This window comes from Lampris incognitus, chromosome 2 (genome assembly GCF_029633865.1).
Source record: "Lampris incognitus isolate fLamInc1 chromosome 2, fLamInc1.hap2, whole genome shotgun sequence".
Lineage (NCBI taxonomy): Eukaryota > Metazoa > Chordata > Actinopteri > Lampriformes > Lampridae > Lampris > Lampris incognitus.
This window is the reverse complement of record NC_079212.1, coordinates 139,563,112-139,587,206: the sequence shown is the minus strand read 5'-3', so window position 1 is coordinate 139,587,206 and position 24,095 is coordinate 139,563,112. Positions and strand designations below refer to the sequence as shown.

The 24,095-nt window shown below is 48.0% G+C and overlaps 1 protein-coding gene across 1 annotated transcript; it reads right to left on the bottom strand.

Annotated features, from left to right (window-relative positions):
- Positions 1–2,915: 2,915 nt before the first annotated feature.
- On the bottom strand, positions 2,916–22,423 carry ccdc3b (coiled-coil domain containing 3b). Its single transcript, XM_056274074.1, has 3 exons — positions 21,519–22,423; positions 12,161–12,335; positions 2,916–6,131 (listed from the first exon to the last, which is right to left on the bottom strand). The coding sequence occupies exons 1-3, from the start codon at positions 21,875–21,877 to the stop codon at positions 5,838–5,840; spliced, it is 828 nt and encodes a 275-aa protein (XP_056130049.1). The 5' UTR covers positions 21,878–22,423; the 3' UTR covers positions 2,916–5,837.
- Between the last annotated feature and the right edge of the window lie 1,672 nt (positions 22,424–24,095).

The window sequence follows — 24,095 nt, the reverse complement described above, 5'->3', positions numbered from 1 at the left end:
TAATGATGATCTAGCATCTCAGACAAGGTTTAGTTACAACTCTGGACTAATGCAAGGTGGAAAGAAATGGCGAACGTTTACATGGTCACGGGTCAGGTGGGGGGGGCCTTAGCAGAATTTTGCTTAGGGCCCCAGGGAGGTTAGGACCGGTTCTGGCAGTAGGCCTTCATATTCTTAAAAAGAGTTGCTAACACCAAATGTATTTGGAGATTATGTGGGAGTTCAGAAACGAAACATGTCACGGTTTAGTTCTGTGATTAGATTTCCCTTGTTTATAACGGCATAATGTTTTCAGTAATTCATACTTCGACTGTGATGAAATTTCATTTTATTATGATATTTATTCACTACAATGTCCTCAGAACATTATATTCCACACACCATGAATTTCAAGCCAAAATAACACATGCTGCATGTCAAATTGGGGGGATTTTTTATGTGTTAAGAAAGGGATATAGTGATCGGAAAAAAATTGTTACTAACAACAGCATAAAACCAGTTTCCATAACAATGGTCATTTAGACTTTGAGGACACGTCTTTCTTTTCACTTTTTTGATAGGGAGAAGTCCTGATGCAGCCAAGCAAATCTCTAATAGGGATAGAAAGTAAATTAATAATAGCTGACAGTGTCTTTAACCCAAATAGGATGGAAAGGGGGGGGATGGCGGTTTTACAATGGGTTGGTTTTTGTCGTTTTGTTTGACGGGGGGATCCGACATCCACTTGCATCCCCCCAAAACCAACCTGTGTACCTTTAAGGGAGCACCCAGCTGGTGTCCTTACTAGTTTGCCAAGTCACCTCTACTGACTTCTTTCACTAAAATGGGTCACTACCCCAGATCCTCTAGGCTCGCTGAGCTCCTTTGAGCCATTCACAGAGGGGGTGAGCCCCATTCCCCTGATGAGAAACTTAATCCGTACAACTTGTACCTGCAGTATCATAACGTACAGCTACCGAAGGTTGAAACAAACTGGACTTGTATTCAGAATTTTTTTAGTGTCACTCAGCACCTTTTTTTTTAGCACCGCAGTCGCCTATCAAGCGGCCTCTAGCAAAATCCCTTTTGATTATAGATTCAGTCAAATGATTTTAATTCAGTCAGACAAGTTTTACTGCGGAATATTAATGTTAGCAGTGTGTGTGTTTTCCCCAGCTTCAGAAACATCATTTGATTTGTTATGACTGTCTTGGAGCTTTCTCTTGAGTACGGCCAATTCTCAGTAAGTTGAGTTCACAAAACTCCTCATTGATAGCTAGCCAGCTTGCTAACTCGCATGACGTTGCTGGACAACTATTCAAAACAGACCAACTAACTGATGATGACAATTCACTGATTGTCCAATAAAGTCAGTATTAGCTGGTTTAATTCATCGCCAGAATCAGACTAGCTCTCCGAAACGGTTTAATTATGCTGACAACCGGGACTTTCTCGATGGAATCTAGTCGTATTTTCACAACAGCAGTTCTAATATTTTGAGAAACTTAACATTAACAACCCTTCTGTCAAAAAATACACTGCGATCGGACATTTGTCATTGGACCACACCGTTAAGGTCTCCAGATACCTTAACTCCCCCAGTTGGGGAAAACTCCTAATGTACCATCTGAAGGGAGCAAACAAACTACCTGCTAGAGAACCATGTTCTCAGATGTGAAGGTACTGACCTTCAAGCCAGCCATGATGTCACCACCATCAGTAAATTGTCACTACACTGGAGATTGTGACTCAATAAGCTAAACTGACGGTATCATCCTCAAACAGAAATAATGCGATCCTTAGATCACTGAACTGGATCATCTCGATACCTTAACCGGGCTTGACTTACTGCCAAAAATGAGGCAACAAGCCTCGACCCCCTAACATAACCGATTTAGCGCGTATCTCCAACCTCCTCCAGGATGTGAGAGAAGTTGGTTGCCAAAGGAAAAGGGGAATTTCTCTGGGCAGACATTTCCAGCAGACATTTCCAAAACATCCTGGTTAACTTGAGGGTTTACCAGCTGCTGATCCACGGACAGCTAAGCCGCTCTCTTGTCTAGAACATGAGGCTTGGGGTCAGATGAAAGCGCTACAAAGGCGACCTTCAGTTTGACATGCTTCGGGATCAGCTCCACTTATGAGCTCCCTTGTGTTTAAGTATGGTGTTTATTCTGGACACTGCGTGGTTTTTAAGGAAGTCTGGAAAATGTTGAACACACAAGGCGGTGGCCCCGTGTTGCTTCTTAAGGTATCTAAGTGCCCCGCGGAGATATTGGGTCAATAGGCTCTCGCCGACGAGTAAAACTCTCTGGCCTGCCTCCAGGAGTTTCTGCCAAAGTTTCCCCTCATCCTCTGTGACTCGTCTTAATCGGTTCAATCACTTTTGGTCTGGACTCTCAAGACAAAGCCATGTTTGCCTTAGGTGACCCCATGAAAACCACATCCACAACTTGGCTCCCAAGGTCACTGGGTCATGCAAACTTCTCACACATCAGGCGTCCGGGTAGCGTAGCGGTCTATTTCGTTGCCCACCAACACGGGGATCACCGGTTCGAATCCCCGTGTTACCTGCGGCTGGGTCAGGCGTCCTTACAGACACAACTAGCGCCTCCTCTGGTCGGTCGGGTCGCCTGTTCATCAGGGCGGAGGGGGAACTGGGAGGAATAGCGTGATCCTCCCACGCGCTAAATCCCCTTGGGGAAACTCCTCACTGTCAGGTGAAAAGAAGCGGCTGGCGACTCCACATGTATCAGAGGAGACGTGATAGATCGCAGATCTCCCAGGATCAGCAGAGGGGGTGGAGCAGCGACCGGGACAGCTCAGGAAGAGTGGGGTAATTGGCTGGATACGATTGGGGGGGGGAGGAGGGGGGGGCCTTCTCACACATGACAAGGTTGTGATTACATAGAAGAATACTAGGAGAACATACAAAGTTATGTAAAAATGTATCTTTTATTGTTATCATAATAAAAAGGAATATGGACAAAGCAAACAAGATCATTATTATTCAAAGAAAGCAAAATAACAATGGCAGAGATATCTAGAATTTAAAGTAAGAGAAAACGTATATTTCCAATACTGAAAGGCCTAATCCTGTAGCATGCCAGGCTCACTGGATAGCGGTTGCACTTGACGAGTGCTCAGCACCCTGTTTTTCAAATAGACAACAAAACAAAAAAAACAAAAAAACAAAACTACATGTTCATTCACTAGCTGTTATGGCCAACTACTCAGAAAATGGGAACACGTTTCACGACCCTTTTAGGATGAAGTTTCCCAGATTTTCAAAAGAGTCTCGCTTAAACGTTGGGGATGGCGTTCTCTGGGTGAGGATTAAACACGTAAATGAAAAACAGCTGGACTTTTAAAAACAACACGATTGCCTCGCCGTGGAAGGCCCTGTTGGTAATTGCTACAGGGCCTCGTACAAGATGTGACGCCGGGCCCCATACCTTCCACACTTTACCCCCAGTACACAGCAGAAGCCCTCCCCTGTAACTCGCTAAATACGAAATGCAAAGAGACAATTTTTTTTTTCACAATAAAACCACACTTGTACTTATTTCTAATGTTCCTGCGGGTGGCGGAGTTAAATCTGACACATCGAATAATTTCAATTTCTGACAATTACCAGTTGAGAACTATAAACCGTGCCTATTTAAAACACTAGTGGGGGGATTTTTGGTAACAATAATTTTCCCCGGTTAGAAATACGGCTAAATCATAACTCCTACATACAATTTATTAGTGTGTCCAGCACAGCAGCAAAACAATAATTTACAAAAGAATGTTCCAATTTTTCAAACGCTTTGACATCATTCACATATTGTACCAATAAATCATACGCTCCATCTGCCGGCTATGAGTTTTATGTGGCACAATACCTAAAAAATGTACGCGGTTCGAATTACCATTGATTTTACTGAGGGTCAGCGGTAAAAGCTGAGGTGGAGAACACAAAGCGTAACGGCGTGGCGGTAGGGGGAGGACGGCTGTGACGATAACGTAACGACAGCGAGATATAAAGTCACGGCACTGACTGTACGGGGTGGCTGAGGAGATGGAGCCAGCGAGTCGGAGGTGAGTACATCCTTTGCTTTCACTTAACTGAACTGATCTTAACTGCGGTGAGAGGGCTACGGTGCATCCTTCTGAGTGAACTTGGGGTTCGGCTCGGCGGGCGGGCGGGCGGGCGGGGGCAGAAAATGGCGCATGTCAAACGAACGACCGCTTCGGGGAGTATGAAGGAGTCGGTCGAAAGACGCGAATAGATTGTTTGTGGCTGAAAGTCTTCTCGGCGCGGTTCTGATGAAATGGCACTGGAACACTCTGTGGGGGTGCAACAGGAGTAGTGGCCCAGTGGAAGTGATCTAACGAATCAAGGTGCTTTGAGTTTTCCCACTGCAGGGCGCACAAACCAACGCAAGTTATGTTTTTGTAAAAAAAAAATTAACGGCATGCTGGTTTTGCTGCAGTGATGCCCATCCCTTTGCTTTGTATGACAGACAAACTCCCCATTCTCTCTGCTTTACCTTCACGTCTCACATCTCTTCACACACAGTACGCGATGTCTACTATACTATGGATGGCAGATAGAGGGAGGGAGTTTAAGGACAATTCCCTTTTTTTACAACCTGGGTCTTATTTTGTAGGGGTTTTTTTTTTTTTTGCCATCAGGTGTATCGGTTATATTTTACTCACCGGCTTCATTTTGGATACGGGACCACCGGTGGACTCAGCTTTACAACGTTGTCTTATGGGACGACTGAACACAAGAAACAGACGTGTTTTAAACAAGTCAAAGTTAACCCATTTATCTGAACTACGTATCTGGGAGTGAAAATGAAAGTGAAGGCTAACAGGTAACTGAAACGTCCAGTAAAATCAATAATGGTCCACCCCGCTGCGGAGCTACTTCCTGGTTCAACTTGCAGGAATATGCAAACTGTACTTGCCACACAGCATCAATAAACTACCTGCCTTGCACAACTGAGAAGTCATACATAATGGAAATCATGCACAAAGTCTAATTGAGAAATTCGGGGTCTTTTTTGGGGGGAGAGGAGTCTGGTGAAAGGTCCGGTTTGTGCTGGCTTGTGTTCATTTGCCCCATGAGAAGCCATTGTAATAATGTAATGGATTACATTTATATAGGACTTTATCTAGACGCTCGAAGCGCCTCACATTGAAGGGGGAAACTCACCTCAACCACCACCAATGTGCAGCACCCACCTGGGTGATGCACGGCAGCCATTTTGCACCAGAACGCTCACCACACATCAGCTTGAGGTGGAGAGGAAGGAATCATTGAGCCAATTACACGGGGGATGATTAGGTGGCCAGATGGAGAGAGCCAGGTGGAGAATTTGCCAGGACACAGGGGACCCCCTATTCTCTGCAATAAGTGCCATAGGATCTTTGATGACCACAGTGAGTCAGGACCTCGTTTTCATGTCTCATCCGAAGGACAGCATCTCCTACAGCATAGTGTCCCCGTCACTGCACTGGGGCATTGGGATTTGCTATTTGTTGTTTTTATTAGGACCAGAGGGAAGACTGCCCCCTACTGGCCCAACAACACCACTCCAGCAGCAATTCAGTTTTCCTGGGAGTTCTCCCATCCAAGCAATAGCCAAGCCCACACCTGCTTAGCTTCTGTCATCCAGCAGAACCAGGGTACATGTTGGTATGGCTGCCGGCATGTAAAGCTGTGTCTAGCAGTGTCTAAAATGAGGCCTGCGGATAAAATGATATGAATTGATATGTAAAATTACATCATAACTGATATGCATGATGGCAAAAACCACAAAAGAGACCCAATGGAACTATCCTTTAAATATCAACTTGGCAGCCATCTAGTCCTTGAGCTTCTTGGCGAGGACCTTTTTGAGCGGAGGTCTCTTCTGGTCCTGCTTGGTGTCTTGGTCCGGGTGGGTTTGGGGGGTATCTGGGTCGTACAGTTGTTTGAGGCTGAGGGTCTGTTGCTCCTTTGTGGTTTCTCGTCTGGCCTGGCGCAGGAGACGTTTCATGTTCTTGACCTTGTCCCTCAGGTGACCGTTGGCCTTCTCCAAAGTACGCACCTTCTGAGACAGAGTCCTCACCCGCTCCTCTTCCTCAAAGAGAGCCTTTTGCACTGTGGAGCACAGAAGCTGGAGAGAGAGAGAGAGAGAGAGAGAGAGAGAGAGAGAGAGAGAGAGAGAGAGAGAGAGAGAGAGAGAGAGAGAGAGAGAGAGAGAGAGAGAGAGAGAGAGAAAATCATTTTTGCAGACAGGTAACATAATGTTATCGTTGCAGACTAGCAGACCCACAGAAAAAAACTTAGGCGTCTGGGTAGCGTAGCAGTCTATTCCGTTGCCTACCAACACAGCAATCGCTGGTTCGAATCCCCGTCCCTACAGACACAATTGGCCGTGTCTGCGGGTGGGAAGCCGGATGTGAGTATGTGTCCTGGTCGCTGCACTAGCGCCTCCTCTGGTCAGTCGGTGCGCCTGTTCGGGGGGGAGGGGGAACTGGGGGGAATAGCGTGATCCTCCCACGCGCTACGTCCCCCTGGTGAAACTCCTCACTGTCAGGTGAAAAGAAGCGGCTGGTGACTCCACATGTATCGGAGGAGGCACGTGGTAGTCTGCAGCCCTCCCCGGATCAGCAGAGGGGGTGGAGCAGCGACCGGGACGGCTCGGAAGAGTGGGGTAATTGGCCGGATACAGTTGGGGAGAAAAAGGGGGGGGGATATCAAAAAAATTAAAAGAAAGAAAAGTTAATAAAAGTCCATATATTGTGCCAGAATATGTGTAATTGTGTTTGTTTTGGTAGTGGTTTGGTGGCAGCTTCTAAACTTAACTTTTCAGTCACATTCAGCCAAGTTTCCGCTTAGATGCCGTCGTCTAGACTGGACGGCTTAGACAGCTTATACGTGCCGTCGAGGCTAAAACTGGCTGAAAAGTGATTGAAACGTTAACGTTTAGTAGAGGTCTAAATCTTAATTAAAGCTATTCTAGCACTTCCGTTGTGTATCGTTGACAGTTAAATTGTTGGTAACGCTATAATAACTACACAAATGAAGCAGTGGTTAAGTATTAGTAACTACTGAAATCATCATTTGTAAAGCATTTGTAAAGCAAGACATGCACCAATGGATAGGTTGTTAATTAGATGTTTTATAAATACTTATTAATGCTGCAATTCAGGAATGATTCAGGTAGTTACTAGCTGTTAGTCAAGTATTTTGTATGACCTCGTCTAAAGTCACGACTAATATGTCTTACAAAGCATTTACAAATGAGATTGAAAGGCCGGCAGTACCGTGTGAGACTCACAAGTCTAAAGGATCATCATAAGAGCCTTTACAAAGTGTAAGTACATGATTAACAAACTATTTTGTGCATGAATTAATCGTGAACTGCAGTATTAATAAGTATTTATAAACCTATTAAAACTCACTAATCATTGGTGCATGTCTTGCTTTACAAATGCTTTACAAATGAGGAACTCAGGAGTTTCTAATACTTCTAATACTAATGCTTCATTTGTGTAGTTATAAAGTGTTACCAAATTGTTAGGGTGATACATAATTGTGTAATAATGAATTAAACAGTGGATGAGCGCTAACGAGGAGCCGCCATGTTGAACTCAGTTCTAGAGCTGAGGTTTCTGACAAATATAAATCAAGCGACAGCTAAATAAAGGAGCATTTACACAGCTTGAAGGATATATACATACATATATATATGTATATTCATTTTAAAGAATATGTCGCCGTAAGTTTAACCGTGTTTATACATTTCAGCAGTTTTCAAGAAGTATTAGTAAAAGTTGTCCAGCCTCACTATGTAAAGATATTGGGGAAACATGACGCCAAACTGAAATAACTTGGCGGGGTGTCAATAAGATTGGGAGGCATTTCAGGATGGTTGGAGCGCTTTCAGAATGGGTGTAATCAATGGAGCAACACTTTCTTGGCATTAGCTGAACTTAAAAACACTTCTGGAATGTTCTTCGGCTTGACCGCCAGTCCCAACCGCTTATGTGTCTTTCAGCGTGTACCAGTGTTTGCATACGAGTAAGCCAGAAGAGCAGAGATTTATTTTTTTTTAATTTTGTTTCTTTGGCTGCAAGAGTGGTAGCAGACTTTTTTTTTTTAAATGTAAATTATCATGCAATATATATGAAATGGTCGTTTTCTCCCTGAGGAAACCTGTTGGAGCACACATTATATGGTCTGTTCTTTGGGGTAATTGGCTTTACTTGCCAACTGTTGAAAAGCGGAGATAAAACATGGGAGCGCTGGGTGGGAACTGACACAAATGCAAAGTAGTGAAAGTGGTTATACAACACGCTCCCTCTGTTGCAGCGAAACACAGCCCTGCAAGGTGAAGAACGTGCCTAAAATCCGTAATACCTTTGATCCAGAAGAGTATCCGAAAGAGCCGGACGCTTCTTAGGTGAAAAATTAGTCCCAGATGCTTTCGAATATTTGGACCTGTGCCCCCACCCCACCCCCCACCCCCCACCCCGAGTGTGGATTTCCTCTGTAGATCCCAACGCTTCCATATGGACCAGAGTGAAACATTGATGTAAATTCCCTGCCATCAGATAACCACAGCTGAGGGTTTTGTGGAAATGTTAAAAATGTGCAGCCGGCCCCCATCCAACATCACTGCTTTGTATATTACTTACAGCAATACTGGCCGTCGGTTTTTCACGTGTGTTGTTTGTTATACCTGTGTTTCAGGGAGGTTTGTGGATGTGAGGGGCTGATACTCGGCGAAGGGCAAAGCTGAGGTGCAGATATTTACAAATGAACCGAGCTAAAATGGAGAGTGCAAAATGGTCCTCTCCCTATCTGCCGGGGCCAGGTGTGACTTTCACGCAGACGCAGACACCCATATTCGGTTCCTATTTCCTCATCTCGTGGGTCTTACCAGACTGGCCACCAAGTGTGGCCAATTACTTGGGTAATTACCCTTGAAAAAGTCTGGAGCCTAGACTGAGATCTGATCAGCCACTTCTCACAGACATCAAGTTAGAGGCCCTGCCTCTCGATCGACGTCCTCTGCCAGTGAAAAGCTTCCCTGCCGCATGAATATCACTCACACCTTCCAGCTGAGGAACAGAAAAATACAAATGGAGGGCGTCCGGGTGGCGTAGCGGTCTATTTCGTTGGCTACCAACACGGGGATCGCCGGTTTGAATCCCCCGTGTTACCTCCAGCTTGGTCGGGCGTCCCTACAGACACAATTGGCCGTGTCTGCGGGATGTGGGTATGTGTCCTGATCACTGCACTAGCGCCTCCTCTGGTCGGTTGGGGCGCCTGTTCGGGGGGGAGGGGGAACTGGGGGGAATAGCGTGAGCCTCCCACGCGCTATGTCCCACTGGCAAAACTCCTCACTGTCAGGTGAAAAGAAGCGGCTGGCGACTCCACATGTATCGGAGGAGGCATGTGGTAGTCTGCAGCCCTCCCCAAATCGGCGGAGGCGGTGGAGCAGCGACCGGGACACCTCGAAAGAGTGGGGTAATTAGACAAGTGCAATTGTGAGGGAAAGGGGGGAGGAAACCCCCCCCCCCAAAAAAAAGAAAACTACAAATAGAGAGCATGTGTCAGGTAAGAATGGAAGTAACAATAACCTAGAGGACTAGCTCGCTAATCATCGCCGCACACGTCTCGTCTGATTGCTTCACCTATTCATTCATTAATCCAATTCAAGGTGGTGATGGGCTGGAGCCGAGCCCAGCAGGTGCTGGGACGGAAGGTGGAGGAAAGACCCTGGAAGAAACGTCAGTCCATCACAGGGCCGAAACACCCACAATCACTCACTTACACACGGGCATACCTATGGGCCCTTTTGAGTCACGCGCGTCTTTGGATTTCGGAAGAAAAACCCCGACCGAACACGGAGCACGCAAAGTCCTCGTAGACGGACTCGGATCAAACCCGGGGTAGTTTGCGACGGTGCTTGCCACTACGTAGCCACGCAGCTCTCACTAAAAAAGGCTTCAGCTTGATTTTTGGGTCAAGTCAACAATGATGAGAAATTCTGCGTTTGGCATGTGTACTGTAGAACCTGGTCATTTCATCCAGCGCTCCAGCAGTTTGTCCACCAAGCGTCTACTTGAGTAAATCTATCCAGAGGCACACATTGTGCGTGATGGATTACTCTGAGCGTTTTGATTGAGCTCATGCTTCTTCGTTGATGTAATCCAAACATCAGATTTAGAAACTTCTTGCACTATGTCCAATTCTCGGAGCCCTGGCCTTGTAACATATTCCCATCTTTGAAGAGGAATGTCTGGGAATGTTTGAGAGCAAAAACACATGAGGGTCTATGTCTCCTGTACTTTACAAGAAGAAAAAAGAAAAAGGCTGACCAATTCCTTTAATTCATTCAGATGCGATTAAAACAACTCATTGGAGTTTGGAGTAGATTAGTTTCAATAGAGTTTAGGGTTTTAGTGGGTATATTGAAATGATTTTCATGGCAAGGCAAAGCAAATGATTTTTTATATATATATATGACGCAAAAACAAGAACAATGGGGAAAAGATGTGGTTGGGAAAAAAAGTTTTCATCGCTGATAGAACTGCTGTTAGGCTGCATGATGTGATGTGCAGATTACACGGGCCTGTTCTATGTATGGTTGGATCTGTTTAGGTCATACGTAATCAATATTTGCGGCGCAAAATGTTCTGGTAAGCATTTAGCTCAGGGTTTGTGCTGATGGTTGGGCAGTGCTATCGAAAACAAATCTGTTTTTCTTTTGCAAAGAGGAAGCCTAATCATACGAATGATGTGAGAAACCCAGCTTAAATCCCTGCAGCGCTGATAGTTAACTGCATCGCTGTGACTCTAATTACAAAGCTGGCCAAAGCACAGGCCATTAATTGAAACATGAACCATATCTTAACTCTCTTTACCATGACCGACACCGCTTTTAAGAGGAGCCAGGAAATGATTGGAGACAAAGTTATTAGCACAGGAAAAAAATACTCAAATGCAAAGATATTAAAATTTTGATATTTTCAAATGGAGAAGGTAGGGGTGTGGGACTTGTTCGTTTCACAAACTGATCTATTACACTGCCCTGTGATGGACTGGCGGCCTGCCCGGGGTGTCTCCCTGCCTGCCGCCCCATGCCTGCTGGGATAGGCTCCAACATCCCACGACCTCAATAAGTAGCTTGAATAATGGAATGGAATCTATTACACCCCCCCTCCCCAACCCTGGTTTTCTCCCCAGTTGTACCCGGCCAATCACCCCCGCTCTCTGAGCCTTCCCGGTTGCTGCTCCACCCCCTCTGCCGATCCGGGGAGGGCTGCGGACTACCACATGCCTCCTCCGATACATGTGGAGTCGCCAGCCACTTCTTTTCACCTGACAGAGAGGAGTTTCGCCAGGGGGATGTAGTGCGTGGGAGGATCACGATATTCCCCCCAGGTCCCCATCCCCCCCGAACAGGCGCCCCGACCGACCAGTGGAGGTGCTAGTGCAGCGACCAGGCCACACACCCACATCCGGCTTCCCACCCGCAGACACAGCCAATTGTGTCTGTAGGGATGCCCGACCAAGCCGGGGGTAACACAGGGATTCGAACCGGCGATCCCCGTGTTGGTAGGCAACAGAATAGACTTACACTTTTTAACTCAAGAATAGCCATTTGAGTTTTCTCCTAGGTGTTTAGCTGCAAATGAGTTTTGCAAAGTATGGACAGGCCCTCAGTTGTATGCATTAGGGATGAATCTAGGGATTAAGGTTTAAATTTTAGAAACCTCAGGTATGTCAGAATCTAACCTCTGTGATGCCCTTAGCTTTGAACAGGGTAGCAGTGCCGGCCTTAAGGGCCCTTATACATGATAAGTTATTGGTCTGAGTCAGCCCCAGAATGCTCTTTGCACCACTGAGAGCATATTTCTCCTGCAGGTATCGTCATAGTTTTCCTTTGAAGACCATCGGGTGTAATGCTGAAAGCTATTTTTCATGTGCCAGAAGCAGCCTTATAGGCATTTTTATGGACTGATGCATTCTTTTCCCTATATCTTTTCACTATATACAGGTAATATACATATGATTTCTCCATTACACTGGTTTGCAAGAGTTGTCCTCAATAGCTGGACTTCTCATTAATACAGAGGTACCAAACTGTGCCGTTTGCCTTGGCTTGGTGGTGCTAATGTGGCTTCATACCCGACTGTCCTCCTGAGCCTCCCACTCCGGGGCGTAGTTGTGGACCTGGGTCCCGGGTGTGCAGTTGGAAAACTGGAAAAGGCTTGCGAACATGCGGTGGTTGTCTGCAGTGTCGGGGAAGATGGGGTCCTGGAAGTTAACCCCATGAGGGATAATACTGTAGTTCTCATCCATCCTACAGAGGAGAAAAAAGACATGGTCAGCTGATGTGTGTTTGGAAAGAGGATTTATGAGAGTTTAATGACTTGCAATGATGTAATCCTCAACCCTATTTCTTTAGCTCTTTCACCCAATTTGTCTCCTTGTTATAGAGCCTATCTTTTTTTTCCCCAATGACCAACTGTGTCTTGTAGCATAGGTGTTTCCTTAAGAATTAAAATGAAAGTCAGCGGTGAAAAAACACGTCTGTTGACACAGATGGAAAATGCAGACTCGGTATATCAAGGTTACTGGCACTGTTCTCCTTTTTTTCGAACTGGGATGAGCCAAAAGCAACTGTTCATTAAAATCTTGAAGTTAGCCACAAAATACTGCAAGAAACACAATGGATGATTCAGGGCCTGTTAACACAGAGCTGCTTAAAACAAAAACAAAATGATACTCCATCTATAATGTTTAAATGGAGACAAGTAAATGCGGCATTTCAAGTTCAGCTTACACCGGCTGCAGCAAGAAAAATAAAATAAAATAAAATAAGCGTAAATTTCTGTGTCTACAACCACAAGGAACCAATGGCAAGCGACGGTAGCCTTATGGTCACACTCCCTAAACAACGGCCCCGCGACAGATTCCTGCCCTGACGGCTGTAGTGATATAATGCAGTGTTTCTCAACCGGGGGTCCGCGGACCCCTAGTGGTCCGTGGTGTAATTGCAAGGGGTCCGTGAAAATAAAATATCTTTAAAAAAAAGATCCTGACATTTATAGAAATAGGATTATTTTACTCAAATGTGACTGAGACCTTTATCTACCTAAACTATAAAGGGTAACAGGACTCTTTTCTCTAATTACATCTGTTTCACAAGTGTAATTTATTGTATTTTAATAAGAGATCTCGCTCCCGTTTGCATTGTTAAAAGTTACTGCATAAAAATTCTGTTGTTACATATATCTGAAAGTTACTGAATACATATTCTGTTTTGTTACATATATCTGAAAGTTACTGCATAAGAATTCTGTTTTGTTAACTATATCTAAGTTACAACTGAAAGCTCTTATTTTTGCCCCAAAGAGTGAATAAATGCTATAATGCAATTTAAAATGCAGTTTCTACTGTTTCTATCAAATTGCAACCCCCCCCCCCCCCCAAGATCAGGTGGAGGGGTCCTCGGGGTAGATCAAAAATACGCAGGGGGTCCAGGACCCCAAAAAGGTGGAGAACCACTGATATAATGCTATGTATAGCCACTGGAACTACACTAGGTGTTATGTACTACCCGGACTGTTATTATGGTTACACCACTACCATGTATGGTTATTACGTCTGCCTACTGAGCCACGATTGAACCTGAGTCCTATAACCCGGTGTGGTCGTTGATCCTCGACCAATACTACCCCAAGTATTACTTCAACGGCCTGGTCCCATGTGACCGCTGCATGTAAGGTAGAGAAATAAGGGGCAGCGACAGAAAAAGAAGCCATTCTTTTCCACATTCTCCACACTTGTGTACAACATGTGGCTTTCAAATTCTATCCTGTTTTTCTAGATAAAAACAACCCTTGGGGCGTCCGGGGTAGCGTGGCGGTCTATACCACAGCCTACCAACACGGGGACCGCCGGTTCCAATCCCCCCATGTGACCTCCGGCCGTGTCTGCGGGAGGGAAGCCGGATGTGGGTACGTGTCCTGGCCGCTGCACTGGGAACACTGCCATTTAGCTTCATGCATTTGCATACATGAAATGAAGAGAAGTGGCGTCCCCAGCCCACAGCGGTACGACACAAAGACAAAAACACGTCCAAAAACCACAAGAACACACATACCCAGACTAACACACAGTATATCGAAACTAAACAAAAAGCAATCCCTGCGCAAGGGAGCGAACGCCAGCCAGGACGAACGTCAGAACCGCCGGTCTGCGCGGGCTAGCGGTTAGCTTAGCCCGCCCCGCTTCCGCGTCCTGTCAGACCGCCCTCGGGCGTTTCCTGCTCGGGCGCGGCTCCAGGCAGGGGCCGTGGTTCCCCGGGCCCACCGGACGAAACAGACCAAGCCGTCCCAGCCGGCCACCCTCCACACACCTCCCCGCACTCCCCACGACGACATCCAAACACCTCGGTCAACAACGCCAGACCGTCGCCAAACCGCCCTCGGTGTTGTCGGAACTGCCGGCCTGCAACTAATAAGACACGTTAGCCCCTAGCTAACGGGTCTGACCCTTTAGCCGAGCGGTTAGTGATGTCGCCTTGTGGCGCAGTACACCTCGTACGAATCCCGCACCGGGCAAGAAAATAACCGGTTAGCTTAGCCTGCCCCCCCCTCCCTCCCAGCCATCAAACGAAGACAAATCTTAGACGTGGACAAAGACACTGCATGGACGGTACCGGGTGAGGCCGCCATCTTCCGACACCGGACTCGGAGTCCTCTAGCGTCTCGTCTGGTCAGTCGCGGGCGGGGGGGCTGCGGGGAATAGCGTGATCCTCCCACGGGCTACGTCCGCCTGGCGAAACCCCTCGCTGTCAGGTGAGAGGAAGCGGCCGGCGGGGGACTCCACGTGTATCGGAGGAGGCGTGTGGTGGTCCGCAGCCCTCCCCGGGTCGGCAGAGGGGGCGGAGCAGCGACCGGGAGGGTTAGCGACCCAGAGCCCGAGAAAGAGAGAGTTACGTCAACTCCGTGGACGTCAATGGGCCGATTATTTAACAGCAATGGCGGATCATGGGAGCCCCGGATAGCTCCAAACAGTGCGGATTTCTATGGCGAAGGCGTGTTTCTCGCATTAATTAAAGGTTAATTTACTGGTAAGAAGCTGCGGTTGACATTTTAACGGTGACCATTTTACGAGCACGTTTGAATCAAATTAACGATGTAATTGAAAGCGTGACAGCTCGTCAATGCCTACACATGCGCATAGAGTATGTGTCACGTTGGAATACATCTATTTCTATATATAAATGTAAAAATCTGAAAATATTGGTTAGTAGTGTAACCGGTTATTTTCTTGCCCGCTGCGGGATTCGATACGGGATATACTGCACCACAAGGCGCCGTCACTAACCGCTCGGCTAAAGGGTCAGACCCGTTAGCTAGGGGCTAACGTGTCAGCAGTTCATTTAAATGACCCACCAAGCTTCGTTTGGAACTCTTCGGCGGCTACATGAACCACGTGGCCCTCTCGCGTTCTGACCCGTAACTCTCTCTCTTTCTAGGGCTCTGGTAGCGACCGGCTCGGCAGAGTGGGGTAATTGGCCAAGTACAATTCGGAAGGTTGGGGGGGGGGGTCCTAAATAAATAAATAAAACAAAACAAAACGGCCGTTAACTGACAAACAAACTGTAAACTACTAATAAGACACGTTAGCCCCTAGCTAACGGGTCTTATTAGTAGAGCGGTTAGTGATGTCGCCTTGTGGTGCAGTACACCTCGTATCGAATCCCGCACCGGGCAAGAAAATAACCGGTTACAAAACGAACAAAGATTTGCACACAGACATCTAACATTGTTGTAGACGGGGAGATATTTCGACAAATAGTCACTACACTGAAATACGTAGGACATTTGGAGCACAAAGCAAAATTGGCCGCATGTTTAGGGGAAAATTCGCCCCCCCCCCCCACAAAATTAAAAACACATCCAGTATCGTCATGCAGATACAGCTACGTCACTGTAGCAGCAAGCTCCCCTTTGTAACTTGCTGAGGTTTCCTGCACGCCGGGTGATTTGCAGCCCATCGCTGTGGCCTGCCTCGCTGTTGTGGAGTGAGCGGAGCGTTTTATTGCCCTTCTGCACATTCTACCCGATGCTCACTGATAAGGAAACCGTGTTGCCTCTATGTTTGTTCCCATATCAACAAGTCACCATTATCTGTGAAATGTTTTGCCGGACTTGTTTTGCTGTCACCGCCTGTGTGTTTTCTTCGTTCGGGTTTATAGGGCGCTACTAATGACACTAATGGCACAGAAGTGGAATAACGATGACGCTTGCATGTAGACAAACGTGTTATGAATAATTCTGCAGATGTATTTTGCACTGAATTTCCCGGAGTCCTGCTTGCCTGCAGGCTGCAAAAGAAGATCGATGTATTTCATCGCTGTCTTCCGTACTGCACGTAAGGCCTGCAAACTTATCTCAGGCCTCGGCTGCTCAACATGAGGCCTTGCTGATGGTCACGCGTGTGTTTAATGAACCACGAGCTCAAGTGCAGGAAATCCGAATGGGTTTTGGCTGCGTCTTGTTCTACAGCCACGAAATTTAGATGCATCTCTTACCTCGGATTGATATATTACAAATAAGCTGATAAGTCTCGATGAACCAACTTGTTTGTGTGTGTGTCTGCATCTGTGTCTGCATCTGCGTCTGCAGGGTGGATGGGTTTCTTCATGTTGATGACTGTGTGCAGACTTAAGCAGGCAGATTGGAGTTATTCTATAATTACAAGCAGCCAGCCAGTTAACATGTGGCAGCCTGAAAGTAACTTCCCTCGCTTGCGTGTGTGTGCGTGTGTGTGTGTGTGTGTGTGTGTGCGCGCGCGCGTTTACGTGAAACAAGTTTTTTGTAGGACGAACTGAAACGTCTCCCCGTATATCAAGCATTACCGTAGTGAAAGATGGCGGTGCTTAACCAGAGGTGGACCTTGAGAAAGCAAAAAAAAAAAAAAATACTATATAAGAGGAGGGCAAAGGGGAGGCAATTCAACTCCCACCGGGGCTTAAATACGTACCCTGATATCTTCGCATCGTTCGAGAGATGTGTAAGCCATGGGAAATAACGACTTTGCCTGGGAGGACTGTATGAACATAGCAAAGAAAAGAAAAGACAAACCCTCTGGCTTCTTCCCCATACACATGCAGAGTTGATGCACCCGGAATGTTCTCGAAAAGTTTAATTGAAGCCCAAAGTGGACAAGGTCAAATCAGCGAGTTACGGGACACAGGGACAGACTCCGCGGGGCTCATATCTCCTCCGTCTGTGCGAAGCGCGCGGAGGAGGAGGAAGTAACTGCAGCAGCATGTTTTCCGTGCATCTGGATTCCATCTTGTGTCCCATGAGGGACATCAAAAGCTTGATCATCCCTGTCCATCAGAAATGGTGTGTTTTATGTGCGCGCGCGTGTGCCTGCATGCATGTGTGTGCATACACGTGTGTGTGTGTGTGTGTGTGTGTGTGTGTGTGTGTGTGTGTGTGTGTGTGTGTGTGTGTGCGTGTGTGTGCGTGCGTGCATATTCGTGAGGTCCAATTTGAATGTTTAACCACAGCAGTGAGCACATATTTGCAAAGTGAGGTCATGTTGGCTGGTTCTCACTTCTTTAAAGGGTCTGTCTATTTTGGGTTTAAGACTTTGGTTTCAGGTTTAGGTTCGAATTAGGATTAGGTTAAGGTTGGGGTACTATGGAGTTCTGACGGTTGAGGCTAGGGTAAGGGGCTATAGGGAATGGATGTAGTCAATGTGGGGGGGGGGTCCTCACGAGTATAGAAAAAAGCAGTTTTGTGTGCATGGGTGAGCAACTGCCTGCATGTGCACGTATGAATGTTGCTCGAGCTTCTGGGATATTGAGAGAGTGCACGAGAAAGATTGATGCTTTTGCTGTGGCAGCGGGGGGAGGGCGGGGGGGGAGGGGTCAGAGGCCGCGCATCGACTCGGAGGTTCAGGGAGAGCCGTGGATCCAGAGGAAGAGCCTGCAGCCTCTGGTGGTTTACGTCCGTTGGCGGGGTTCACGAATTGCTGTAACAGAAAAGTAACCGAACCAGACTACCGTATTAAATGTGATCCGGCGGCAGTGGGAGATAACTCCCACATGTAGTCATGTAGTAGTCTGGCCCCACACTGCACACAACTATGACGGGCTACAAGGTTTTTGAGACTGCAGCAGACCCCCGCGGAGTGTGTTTTAGGGTCCGCCTCAGCCAACATCTTCAGCGGGAACAAACATCTCCCCCCCCACCTCACCCCCCCCCGCCCCCCAGTGCAGACCACACTACTACAGATGGTTTCACCGATGTTATTTTTAGAGGCTGGATGTATATCTCATGTGTCCGAAGAACCAGATTTCCTCGGCTGTGATGTGTTAACGTGTAGCGGTTTGAGCCCTCTTCGGTGGCGGGGGCCTGCTTAGACTCCGCCGCCGTTTGCCTTCCACATCGCTTTCTTCCGACATCGACGTTGATCTCCACGAAGGGACGAGACGACGGCTGGAGTTTTCGTAGATTTTAACGTCCCAGGCCAGACAGCATCCGGATGTGGGCCACTTCGGGCGGTGATGCGGCACTGACGGCCTTCTTCTGGCCCTGACAAAATGGATGTGAGCCTGAAGTGGCCCACATGTATAACAGCAAATATGGCCCAAATATACCAAATCACATGTGGGCCTTTTTTTGGGGCAAAGATGCGGTGCTCTGGGGCCAACATGTCATCTGGATGTGACCCTGAAGTGGCCCGTGGGGTAAATGGTGAATATGGCCCAAATATCCCAAAACAAATATGGGCCACCTTCAGCAAATACGTGGCACGTGCGGCATTGCTATGGCTCGGTTCCGACCCAAATCTGGCAAACAGGAGCGGGCCGCGCAAGCGCCCATCATTCCACGCGGTACGTGGGCCGGATGAAAGTGTCGGGTGCGGGACGGGTCCGGGCCACAGCTGTTTTGCTATCTGGGGTCGCATAGAAAGCAGAGGAAGAAGAAGAAGAAGAAAAACAAAACAAAACACACACACACGCCCAGACTGTTGTGTTTAATTTAAAGGTCCCAGGGGAGGACGCAGAGCCGCCTCGCTCCCCCCGTGCTTAGCTCCGTCTCGTCCCGCCCTGGGAGCTGATGCACGTGATTGATTTTGGGGGAGGACGTGTTGTTCTCGGGCAAGATTGCGGGGGTCACCGTTACAGGAAACGGAAATCTGCCGGAGACCGGGACGAGAACGTGTTCTGGAGACCGCTCAGCAGCAGCAGCAACAACAGCAACAACAACAACAACCGAATTCCGAGCTCGCCTGTGAAAGGTTTATGATTGGGTCTCTCCGGGGTGAAGTCCCAAAAGCGTCTGGAGGCGTGAGTCCGGCCAGTCGTTGTTTTTCGCCGTCCAGCAGCGGCTGGCGTGACACGAGGGCCTCCTCTCCGGGTTTTATGTAAGCCAATAAAAAAAAAAACACGGCATTTTTTATCGTCTTACATTGGGCTTATTTGGGGGATGGGGGTGGGGTGGGGGTGGGGTGGGGGTGGGGTGGGTTTGCTTTTACCGCTTTAAGCAGCAGAACGTCTGTGTTTTTAATCGAGCCCCTTTACGAGTGATTTCGGGGAATTTGACCCCCCAACTCCAAACCCCAGACGGGGGGAGGGGGGTTTCTTCTTCTTCTTCTTCTTCTTCTCCCCCCCCCCAGCATCACAACCACTACACACTGAATAGACAAAGAAATCCACGGGCGTGTTGTTGTTGAACGGCACTGATTTTATCGCGGCGCATCCTGCATCCTCTGCAGCTGCCTCGCGGGCCTTGTGCGTGCGCGCGCGCGCACACACGCACACGCGCGCGTGTGTGCGCGCGCGCGCTCTAGCCAAACACTGATATTATTTTTTGTTCTTGGCACCGCTGCTGCACACCCGCATGCCGGTGAGCCGCCCGCCGTCTGCCTCAAGGTTCTGGGGAGAGGGCCTTATCCGTCTGCTAATCTGCTGGGGGTGGGGGTGGGGGTGGGGGGGGGCAGGGAAGCGTGAGAAACACCGGTTTTGGCCTGTCGGCGCGCGTTCGATCCCCCTGGTCTACCCGCCGTTAGTTGCCGTGGGTGTAAATTCTTCGCAAGCGCCCTGCTCTGTAATTACGCTCTGCCGGAATGCAGCCGGGGTCTTCCTGCGCAACCGCGCCGTACCTGTCCCCACGCCGAGGCCAATACGCACAGACCCGCAGAGCGCATGTGCGGAAAGTGTCCTGTAAAGGGTTAGCGTCCATCTGACCCGAGGGACTCCGTACAGCGCAGCGCCAAGTCCACGAATTCCCCGAGACCAATGTCCCGAGCCGCCGCCGCCGCCGCCGCCCGCCCCCCGCGCTTATACGACTACCTCTGCTAGAAACCCTCCGCCACCTCCTCCCGCCCGTCTGCAGAGCAGCGCCCCGCGGCTCTTTCCTACGTGGTGCGCCTCGTCACAGCACATGAGGTCACCCACATCTTTAAGTCCTTACAGGCTTCAAATTGTGGTCCTGGAAGTAAGCGGCGCGGCGATGCGTTTTGATCAGAGGCACAAAATGTCGGCCGAAGTCCATGTCCGTGCCCAGCCGAACCGAACCGTGCCGAGACACACGGCTCCGCACGGAGCCGAAGAAGTAAATAAATAGAATTAAGCCACTTCTGAGGAGCAGGGGTTCAATACCCAACTGATGGCTGGGGGGGGGGAGGGGGAGGGGGGGTGCAATGATGATGGATGTGCTTGGAAAACGCACCTTTAATGAATAGCGAAATAAATGTGTGTGTGTGTCGTTTTCGACCTCGCGTTTCAGCCTTCACGCGTCCAGGTAAAACCAATTCCCCACACACGCTCCTCTGCAGCAACGCTCGGTTTCGCATTCCGCAAGCAGCCTGCAGATACGGACACCTGAGATAACTTACGAGCGTCTATCCCGGCGCGAGCGGCCTCGCTCCCCCATCTGCTTCTCGTATACGGGAGGAGGCTTAGCGTTGATATTTGCTCCATAAATCTACAACTGCCTACTCTGCCTGCTTGGTTTCGTTTTTTTTTTAATTATTATTATTATTTTTATCACCGATGCCTTTAAAAGTCCCTTCCACTACTATGTGGGCCTGTTACTGGGACAGTGTGCGTGTGTGTGCGTGTGAGAACCTGCTCTCAGCCCCGATTTTCAAGCCACCTTGATATACATTTCACGTTCCTCTATCCTGTCGTGTCCCTCTCTTCTTTTGTGATAGCTGGCTGCAGCCTTTCTGTCGTGGGTATATCTCGTTAGCCACGAAGACAATTCTGACACCGCAGATGGGCATGCAGATAGTCTCGGTCGTCAATTAATGTCGACACATCTGCATAAAGACCTTTAACATATCGTCAAGCCTGGTACTATCAGGGAGCACATTTGACGGATTTCGTTTTTTGTGCAAGTTTTTCAACAGACCCAGAACTCGAGCAATCGAGCGGCGCATCGCCCCTGAGCGGGTTCAGACTGCGGACGTCCGGCCTTATCTGTGGAAGACGTCGGCGTGTCGTTACCTTAGAAAGAAGTAGTAGGAGTTGTTCTCGGTGACACTGTAGGAGAAACAGGGGAAGTAGCCCAGGCCGGTCACGTTGAACCTGGAGCCCGCCGGCACCTCCAGCATGCTGCCCCATGCCTGGTCACACAAGAGCTCGATTTCTGCAGAGAAGAACAGGTCCGTGTCGTACTGCCAGGGCAAGTAGTTGTAGACGCTGTACGAGTCCTTGTGCAAGGCGAGCACTTTGGCGAACACTATGATCTCGGCCAGCTCGGCGCGGCACGCTTCTGTCTGCGGTCTCCAGTCGTGGGGCAGCTGGCATCCCCGGCCACCGTCGATGTAGGTCGCCGTCAAAACCAAGCTCAAAATAATCCACATGATGGGTTGCCTGTAATAACAGCACCGCCGAAACGCAGGTTTGCTTTATATAGGTGATGGACGGATGGATGGATGGATGGATGCGTGCGTCCTGGCGGCAGTGCGCACCTTCAGCCGATCTTCCCCGAGCTGCAGCAGCGCTTCTTCTATTCCATAGATGCGACAAATGCGGACCCCCGAACACCGGGACGAGTTATGACGAATCGGAGTAGCATACAAAAATATATCCCAACAACAACAAAACAATATTTTTTTTTTCCTTGCAAAATAGGGCTGTGGCTAATTTTCAAACTTGGCTACCCACCAGCCTGCCCTCCTGTCCTCTTGCGATGACACTGTGAGGAGCGGTTGAGGTCGATAAGGCAAATCACTTCTCTTTACATCCCCCTATATTGAAACGTTGCCCCGCACCTTTCTGACCTGGGCTGCAAACGTTTGGGTTTCTTTTGTCCTCTGCGCTGAATTTTGCGGACCGAGGTGTGATGGAGGATTAAGAAAAAAAATCGAAGCTGTGAAATTGGGTAGCACAAGGGATCCTTTTGGCGATGGTTGGCTATGAATTTAAAAAAAAAAAAAAAAAGTAGATCAAAAGCAAAAAATAAATAAATGGGATTTTTAAAGATCACCGATGCCCTCTAGTGGCCGTGAGGGAGAAGGCAGATAATCGTGACACCGATCAGCTCACTTTGCAGCTTTGGTAGGACACCGCAGTGAGACCGCTTATCCGTTGTTGCTAGAGGTATATAGAGTCACCGGCTCGTCCAGAAGTGTCCTACTTTGTTGGATTTACCTCGTGAGACAGGCGTCTCTTCCCTTCGATTTTTGCACTTGAGGCTACGGTCCCGTCTTGCTTCCCGTATTATTCTGTATGTATACCAACGAGTTGAAACCAGCCAATTAACAGCTGGAATGACAAGACTCAGAAAACACCAAAGACAAGACTCATTCCTATTGTACGTTGTCATTATATTATATAGAGATTTGTTTCACAAGTGAAGTCGTCGGGCCAGGGTGACCCCCCTGGACGGGTCATTCATTCACTCATTCATTCGTTCATATTAACAAATACGGAGGCCAAAACTCATCGGTTCTTATGTGTTTTATTAATGCTTCTAAAGCTTCTGATCGTGTTAATCATAGGAAGTTGTTTGTTAAATTGAGTCAAAGAGGGGGTCCCCAAATACGCTGTGAGAATCCTGGCTTATTGGGATGCCCGCCAGACTATGCGAGTGAAATGGGGTACTAGTGTTTCAGCCCCATTTGGGGTTAGCAGTGGTGTCAGACAAGGGGGAATTCTGTCCCCAGTTCTCTACAATCTCTATATTGATGATTTGTCCAAGCAGCTGAAAGCCTGTAACACTGGGTGCATGATGGGTAATACCTTGGTGAACCATATTATGTATGGAGATGACCTTGTCATCCTTAGGCCCTGTAGTGCTGGTCTCCAGCAGCTCCTTGATATATGTTGTGTGTACGGTGTGGAGCACGATGTCAAATGCAATGCTAGTAAGAGTGTTGTCATGATCTGCAGAACCAAAGAGGTCAATCATCTAAAACTTCCTGGTTTTAAATGGTCTGATAATAATCTTGGGGTGTGTAATAAGGTGAAATATCTTGGGCACTATATTACTGAACAAATGACAGACGATGATGATATTTATAGGCAATGTTGCATGATGTATGCGCAAGCACACACTCTGTCACGCAAGTTTGGCACGTGTTCAGTTAGTGTGAAGATGTCTCTGTCCAGAGCATATTGTACACTACTCTATACTGCCCCCTGTGGTCAAACTACATATTGTACACCACTTTATACTGCACACCTGTGGTCAAACTACATATTGTACACCACTCTATACTGCACACCTGTGGTCAGACTACATATTGTACACCACTTTATACTGCACACCTGTGGTCAGACTACATATTGTACACCACTTTATACTGCACACCTGTGGTCAGACTACATATTGTACACCACTCTATACTGCACACCTGTGGTCAGACTACATATTGTACACCACTCTATACTGCACACCTGTGGTCAGACTACATATTGTACACCACTCTATACTGCACACCTGTGGTCAGACTACATATTGTACACCACTCTATACTGCACACCTGTGGTCATACTACATATTGTACACCACTTTATACTGCACACCTGTGGTCAGACTACATATTGTACACCACTTTATACTGCACACCTGTGGTC

Bases quoted from the DNA above. Each gene is read 5' to 3' on its own strand.
- ccdc3b (XM_056274074.1), bottom strand. From the start codon at position 21,877: ATGTGGATTATTTTGAGCTTGGTTTTGACGGCGACCTACATCGACGGT. The intron at 12,336-21,518 runs GTAACGACACGC...TCTCCTCTGTAG, and splicing joins TCCTACTACTTCTTTCTAAG to GATGGATGAGAACTACAGTA. The intron at 6,132-12,160 runs GTATGAAGCCAC...CTCTCTCTCCAG, and splicing joins AGGCTCAGGAGGACAGTCGG to CTTCTGTGCTCCACAGTGCA.